The 7,530-nt window shown below is 33.0% G+C and overlaps 1 protein-coding gene across 6 annotated transcripts; it reads left to right on the top strand.

Moving 5' to 3' along the window:
- The first annotated feature begins 1,200 nt into the window (after positions 1–1,200).
- Positions 1,201–6,876, top strand: LOC131653927 (uncharacterized). Of its 6 annotated transcripts, none has more exons than XM_058924273.1 (4): positions 1,235–1,357; positions 2,647–2,733; positions 3,547–3,660; positions 5,050–6,873. In XM_058924273.1, exon 4 carries the CDS (start codon positions 5,052–5,054, stop codon positions 5,763–5,765), a length of 714 nt encoding a protein of 237 aa, XP_058780256.1. In that variant the 5' UTR covers positions 1,235–1,357; positions 2,647–2,733; positions 3,547–3,660; positions 5,050–5,051; the 3' UTR covers positions 5,766–6,873. The 6 variants fall into 6 exon arrangements, with proteins under 6 accessions (XP_058780255.1, XP_058780256.1, XP_058780260.1 ...); XM_058924275.1 differs by lacking the exon at positions 2,647–2,733 and adding an exon at positions 2,166–2,265 and having other exon boundaries at positions 1,236–1,357; XM_058924274.1 differs by having other exon boundaries at positions 1,238–1,357; positions 2,674–2,733.
- Positions 6,877–7,530: the final 654 nt, after the last annotated feature.

Genomic DNA, 7,530 nt, shown 5'->3' with positions numbered 1-7,530 from the left:
AGGCCGAATGATCTATTTTAATAACTTTAGAACCGATCGATGGAACTGAGAACTAATTCTCAAAGAGATCACCAATCCAATTTAATTATCAAACCGAATAAATAATTTAATCAGCAGAAATCAGACAGAAGGGGCCGAAATCAATAAAAATTATAGCGTTTATAAAAATTGAAAGTTAAATACGTACTTGATTTATTTCTTAGTCAAAACGAGGTGTTTTGTTATTATTATTTTTTTTAAATATTAAAATTTAAAAAAGCAGAAACCCCGTGCAAGTAAGTTGAGAGGAGACTGAGTCTGAGATTGAGACAGCTTATCGCCGTTTCTGCCTCTTCGCCGCGCCGCATTGCCGTCTGCGGTTCCCGTTGGCCATTTGGTTCGTTGCCGGAATCGAATCAGTAAGTGTCTTTCTTCCCCTCAAATCTCATATCTTAGATTATCATCAATGTTTAACTTTGTTGATCTGAATGAGAACAGAATTCAGTGAAAGAGAATCATGGTTGAAACTTGTTATAGATTAGTCACTCATGGATCTGTTATGAATATCTTGTTAGCGGATTAATTTTAGGGTTTATGAATAGCTTTGTTGATTGGAATTAACCCTAAATTCTACCTCCGATACCGCGTTCGACATCTCCTTTCTAGGAGCTTCGTTTAAGTTATCGTTTTCTTTTTAAATTTCAGTAGCTTACATGTATATTTAACCCCGAATTTTCGATGAGTAATGAGCTTATTCTTTGTAAACATGTCTGAAAAATGCTCAGAGGTTGAATGTGCATTTGTAAATTATATTCATTTCCATAAACTATGTCCAGAGACTCTAATGCTGTGTTCATTTTTCTGTCCATGTTGTGTGAAAAAATTTGAGCCCTTAACAGGATAATTTGATCCTTTTTTAGACATTAGTCAAGGCTCAAAAAATTCAAAGCATTTTTAATTGATATAATAGGGTTATAAAATCCTTTAACAGCAGTGTTGTAAAAACTGGACCGGACCGGTTGAACCGGACCAGTAACCGGTGTGGTTCAATAGCTCGATCGGGAATGTCGTCAAACCAGTGAAAAACGGTAAAAACCGGGTTGGACCGGGAAAAACCGGAAAACCGGTGGTCTCCGTAAATCGGCGGTTCCAATGCATAATTTTAAAAAAAAAAAAATTTAATCAAAACAATGTCGTTTTGAGCTTTAGAAATTAAAAAAAAAACCTTGTTTTGTTGTTTCAATTCTAATCCAACCTAGGGGAAATAGATACGAAGAAGAAAGACATAGCAGACACTCAACCTAGGTGAAAGAAACAGAAGCTTCGCCCACCACCGCGCCACCGCCTTGCTTCCCGCCGCAGCACTGTCATTTTTCAGGTTCAATACTCCCTCTGTTTCCATTCTTCTTTGATCTATATTCTGATGTGTTAAAGATTAGGTTAGTTCAAGATAAAAATTGTTGAAATTAGGGTTAGTTTAATTTAGGGCAAGATAAAAGTTGTTGAACCAGCAAAATGATTTTTTCTGGGTGTACTCAAGTGATTTTCACTTTTAGGGTGATTTTTTCTGGGTGTGTAGTCAACGGATTGAGGGAAAGGAAAAAAAAAACTATATTTTTTTCACTTTTACTCAACTGATTTCGAATTAACAAGCTAATGCCTCTTTGATATAGTGTATCATTTGCAAGTATCTCAAATATATAAAGCATAAAAAAAGTCTATACTGAGTCATGTGAATAAATATATAAAACATAAAAAAATCTATACTGAGTCATGTGAATTTGAAAAGGTAAAGATGGTTTTTGGCCAAGGATACATCATATTGACTTCCAACGTTTCATAAAGTGATAAAACCTCCGTATGTAATTTTTATGTGGTTAACAAAATGTATATAGAGAATTTCAATTTTTTTATTATTCTTATGTTATTCTTATCAGTATGTGTGAGAATAGTGTTAAATAATATGTTCTATAAAAAATAAGTAAAACTGGAAGTTTTTTAATACTGAATTGGAAAAAATAGTTGATAATAATATATGTTTTTATGTGTGATACTTTATGTTTAAATTTGAATTTAATTTATGATATGATATTTTTCAAAAATTTAAGTGCTAGTTATATTTTTTTAGAAATTGAATGATCAAGTTCGACCGGTTTTATACCTATATAGTTTTGTTATAATTACAGGTTTATTAAACCGAGTTATCCGGTTTGGTCGGTTCGACCAATGAACCAGTGGTTCGACCGATGAACCAATGAACCAGTACCCTCTCCGGTTTGATGACCGGTCCGGTTTTTAAAACATTGTTTAACAGGCTCAAATATTCGATTATGTCTGAAAAAATGATTTTGCATAGTCTTCACGCAATGCTTCTTGCTGTTCTTAATTGGTGTCTCTGCTTGCTTTTCTTCTTTCTACATTTCTTGATAGTAGCATGTTTTGATTTTTTAGATGTTTTTTTTGTATACATTAAGATCACCTTTATTCGGATGATTTAATTAAGCTCAATTATAATTTCTGTTGCATTAGATTAATAATGAATGTAGGTAGTTGGTTGATTTTAGAAAATATGTGCTTTTACTATTGTTTCAACTTGATTGTTAGCTATGTCAAGAAGCTTTCAACCTAGGTTTTCAACTGTTGTCAGTGTCACTGTCTATCTTGCAGAAAATCACCCATTACAAATTGATGCAGGCGGAGTAGCTAGCGGCCATAATGCTAAGATATCCGTATACTGAGACTGCAATCGTGATTGTAATCCATTTGAAAATCACACTTTCAATACTCTATGAATAGCTAAACAACAACACTCATGGCTCACCAATGGTTTCCAAATGTCACAGCATACACGACCAGTTATCCAAGAATACCATATCCAAAATTGGTTTAAAAAATTATGAATCTGGTGTAGTCGATTTTAAAAAGTTAGTAACCATTTTTCAAAAGTGAATCTTTGTGTCCAAACCGGTTTTAAAAACTTAAAACTTGTTATTGAACTAGTTATGCATTAACCGTTTTTATAACGGATTTTGTGAAAATAAAACCAATTGTATTGATTGGTTATAGTATCCGGTTATAACAAGTGGATTATAAATGGCTGTGGATTGGTTATGTGGACAATCGATCCATGAGCAAATCTAGTTTTGAACTCCATTACTTCAACAAATCAACTCTGTGTGTATGTTGCTACTCACATTTTTGTAGTTGCTAGTTTAAGTTACTGAGTTTAGGATTCACTTTTGATGCCTGCAATGCCACTTCTTGTTATGCTATTTGAATCCGTTTTGGTAGAAGAAACCCGTTATGTTATTATTCATACATGTTTACTGGTTTTGACTCCTATAAAGTGAGTACTTAGTAATGTGAGAAAAATCAAGATTAATATTTCAACACATCCATGATTTGTTAGCCACTTGCACATGATACAAAATTATCAACTACTAATTTGTTCATCAACTGTTGATATTACTCACTAAACACTTTAAAGTGAATATTGTTTCTCTCGAGTGAGGTGACATCTCCTCCTAGCTCTTCTAAAGGATAACAAGTGATTTTTCATAATTGCAGCTTTCCAATTTGGAAATCTGGTTCCAGAGGTCAAAAGACATTGTAAGAAAATTGTTATTCGGTGATCTTGACCTTGGTATTGTGGGACTCGATATAGTCAGTGAATTTGACCAGGTGAGCATATCTGTGAAATTTGTTTATTATCTTTTGGGAAAAATTCCATGAGTTTATTTCTTTTAGTTATGCAAGTAAGCTATCTCACCTTCCATCGACCATGTGCCGACTCAAAATTCATTTATTAACTGATGTTGGCTGAAATGTTTACCAGGGTGCATGATTCTTATGTTTAGTCCACTGGCAAATTTTGATTATTCTTAGTAAGGTCATATTTGAGCGATGATATATGTACATCATTGATCAATGTATTGCTTCTTTGTGTAGTTTTCATCTAATTTATGCACATTTTAAGTGAAAGGGTTAGTATATTGTTTAATTTTGACAAAATCTGATGTGACTCTCTTATGCAAAGAAAACGTCTGATACTAAATTGCAATGCCCATCCATATGCGACTGATTATATTATAGACTATTAGACTATTTTTCTATTCTTAACTTTTCATGTGCTATTTTTTATATTTTGTTATATTTGGATTGCATTGGGCTTGGGCATTCATATTCAAGATAAGGGAAGTGGAAGCTAGATACGTGTTTGGAGTTTTGGAGATAAGGGCAAAATTTGTTCATGTAGAAATTGGTCTCTCTGATGTGTGTGTAAAATTTATTTAAGTTCTCTTTGTTGCTCGTGTAGTAATAGGAACTAAAACAAAAGGTGACGTATTTGCACATTTAAACCTATTAGTTATGTAGGTCAATTGATAATTCACTGTTCTCTATTACCTGACTCGTAGCTTTGAGTTCTGATGTTGGGGATTTTGAGATGTCTTACTTTATTCATCAGTCAATGTAGGCATAAGCTGTATATTATTGCAACGCTTGTAACCTGCTACGGTTAAATTTATTTGCATAGGGTATTCAAGTTTATTGTGAACTTTTTTTAGTATGTAATATTAGGCAATGGGAAGAGTATAACACTGACTGGGAATTGGTGTGTGGTGCATGATTTTCCCATATGGTCACCAATTAGGAAATCTCATTGTTGAATTTTGTGGGGGAAGGGTCATGTAGAATTCTGGCAGGATTGTATGGAATGCTTGATACTGATCTAAACCTCTTGGGGTCAATATTATTTTGAGGTGAAGATATAATGGATTTAAATTAAACTGCTGCAAATTAAAATACTGTAAATGTTTCTAATTGTTTTATCCACATTCAAGATAAAAGAAGTGGAAGCTAGATATGTGTTTGGAATTTTGGATTCTGCTGCTAGATGTGTTTGGAATTGTCATAGTCAGTCATAGATGGCTTAAAATAATGATTATTTTTACTACATTGTGCATATTTCCTCTTTTTCATGCTCAAAAAATTTAGATGGACAGGTTTAATGATTCTCTATTATAATTCTTTTAACACTTTAATTTATACTCTGATATTTTCTCTTGTAAGGAATGAATCGTTTGAAAGAATCTGGTTTGCCTCAACGGAAACGACAAAAGGTGTCTGAACCGGTGTTGACAGATGAAGAGCGTTTACTCTTTAACCTCATTCGTAGCAGGGAAAACATAGGGATATGGACTGGAGACATGAAAAGAGAAACAAATCTTCCTACTACTGTGGTCAATAAATCCCTGAAGACACTTATAGCCAAGAATATGATAAAGGAAGTTACTACTATTCAAAACAAAGGTAGAAAACACTACATGGCAAAAGAGTTTATGCCTTCCGAGGAAATCACTGGTGGTCATTTTTATAGTGATGGGAAACTTGATATCGATTATATAAACAGTTTAAAAGATGTGTGCTTGAAATGCATTTTCATGCAGAAAATTTCCACATGTGATGGATGTGTGGAGTGGATTAAAAGGATTGGAGTCTTTAATACTGAAGTTACAACAAAACAAATGGAAGAGATTTTGCAAACTTTGGTTTTGGATGATGAGATCACGCAGATGATAAGTACTGGACTTGGGGAATTTTCATCTATTCCTGTTGGCAAAACTTGTTACATGAGCAAAAGCAAAGGAGGAGTTAGAGGGGAAAAGAAGACTGCTGACTTGACTTCCATTCCATGTTTTTCTTGTCAAAGAATGAGCTTTTGTTCACCAGATGGCACTATCTCTCCAGCAACATGTGTCTATTATCAGAAATGGTTAGATTTCTGAAATGACTGGATTACTAGTTTGTTTTTTTATGACTCTCCAAGTTTTGACTCTCGTACAACACTTATTGTAGTTTTTTTTTCTTCTCTTTTTAACTTTATTGCTCAATATATTAAGTTCCTTCCGCATTAAAATAGTTGACTCAGCTGGTTTAAAAGTTTTGCAAAATGATTTGCACAGTTAGAAAAAATATCGGTTGGTTGTCATCGTTATCACTTAATGAGAATCACTCCTATTTGGTGAATCCATTTGTGTTTTGCTTATGCACATTCAACATGCCGGGCAAGTTTATTGAAATGTATGTTGCAAATAATTTTTTTCTGGTTATTTTTTTTTGGTTGTTTCTTAAGAATCATACAATGGAATGTTATATTTGGTGTACTTTTTTTTTAATTAAATTATGTGATTCCTAGTCCTGTATAAATGGTTTGAGGTTGTGACCTGCTTAACTATTATGGTATATTTTGGAGTACTTTTTTCCGAAATATCTTAATTGAATCATTATTGTCTCCAACTTCCAAGGTCCTGTATAAATGGTTTGAGGTTGTGACCTGCTTAACTATTGCTTAGTAAATTTGGTATTTAGTATTTTCAATATGGTAATAAAGTTGTGTTGGATCGATTGTTGCAGTTGAATTTTTCTACAATTTATCGGAACTTTGTCTAAACCAAAGTATAATAGTAACTTAATTCAAAACAAGATGCCCCTGCAGGATTTTTCAATATGTCTTTTCTTACAGATTTCAATAAGTCTATGTATTATAATAATTTGTTTGTGTGGCTTGATAGTATTCAATATAAAAGATTTGCATTCAGTAAATTACTATTTTTCGTTGTAGGCACTGACTTTACGTATAGATGTTAAAACATTTTTCACGTTTTCGGAATTTTCTTTTTAAGAAATGGTTGGAATAGCACATTGTTGCCAATTTTTATGGGCAGGTGAGTAATGAATATGTGTGAGGACTTGTATAGGATTTAACATTTTTATTGTTTGAGCATGGTTTTAATTATAGGTGTAAAAAATAAGACAATTTATTTTCTCACCCCAAATACCCCAATGTGTGAATTACTGAATTACATCTCTGAAAATTAAAAAATACTTTCAGGAACTTTTGGAGATACATCTTAGAACACACTATAATTTTTTTTTTTTTTAAATTAGGTTCGGAGATGCATCTGCGAATATTTTTGGGATGTATTCGGAGATGCATCTCCGAAAACATCACTAAACCCGTTTTCCTAGTACTTCTCAATGACAATTATCTTCTGTTCATTCAGTGAAATTTTCGGAGATGCATATTTAAAAATGTCGAGTGGAAAATTGAAAATATCACCACATTGCATGGTCATCTCTCTCATACTTCATTCATCCTCCATAACCCAAAACCCTTAAAAAAACTTTCATTCTCAATCAACTTTTCGACTCTAAATCATCATTCTTGTGTTTTATCACATCAAAGAGAGCAGAAGAAGTTGCAATTTAGAGTAAAGTTCACTCATTTCTTCCCACATTTTCAAAGGTTCAAAGTAAAAGCTGAAAAACATAGTGGTCAGAAGCTGGAAAATTCTCATAACTGACGGTGGAGCTGAGTACAACTCTATAAAGTTCAAGAAGTTTGTAAAGAGAATGAAATTGAGCATGATGTTATTGTTCCATACACTCCTCAGCATAAGGTCTTGTTGAAAGAACAAATATAACTTTGCTTGATATGAGAAGGAACATGTTGATAGAGAAGAAAACTACGAAGCTGAAGAAAAATATTCC

Source organism: Vicia villosa, linkage group LG2 (genome assembly GCF_029867415.1).
Source record: "Vicia villosa cultivar HV-30 ecotype Madison, WI linkage group LG2, Vvil1.0, whole genome shotgun sequence".
NCBI classification, from domain to species: domain Eukaryota; kingdom Viridiplantae; phylum Streptophyta; class Magnoliopsida; order Fabales; family Fabaceae; genus Vicia; species Vicia villosa.
Note: the sequence above shows the minus strand (reverse complement) of the source record. Positions and strands in the feature narration are given on the sequence as shown.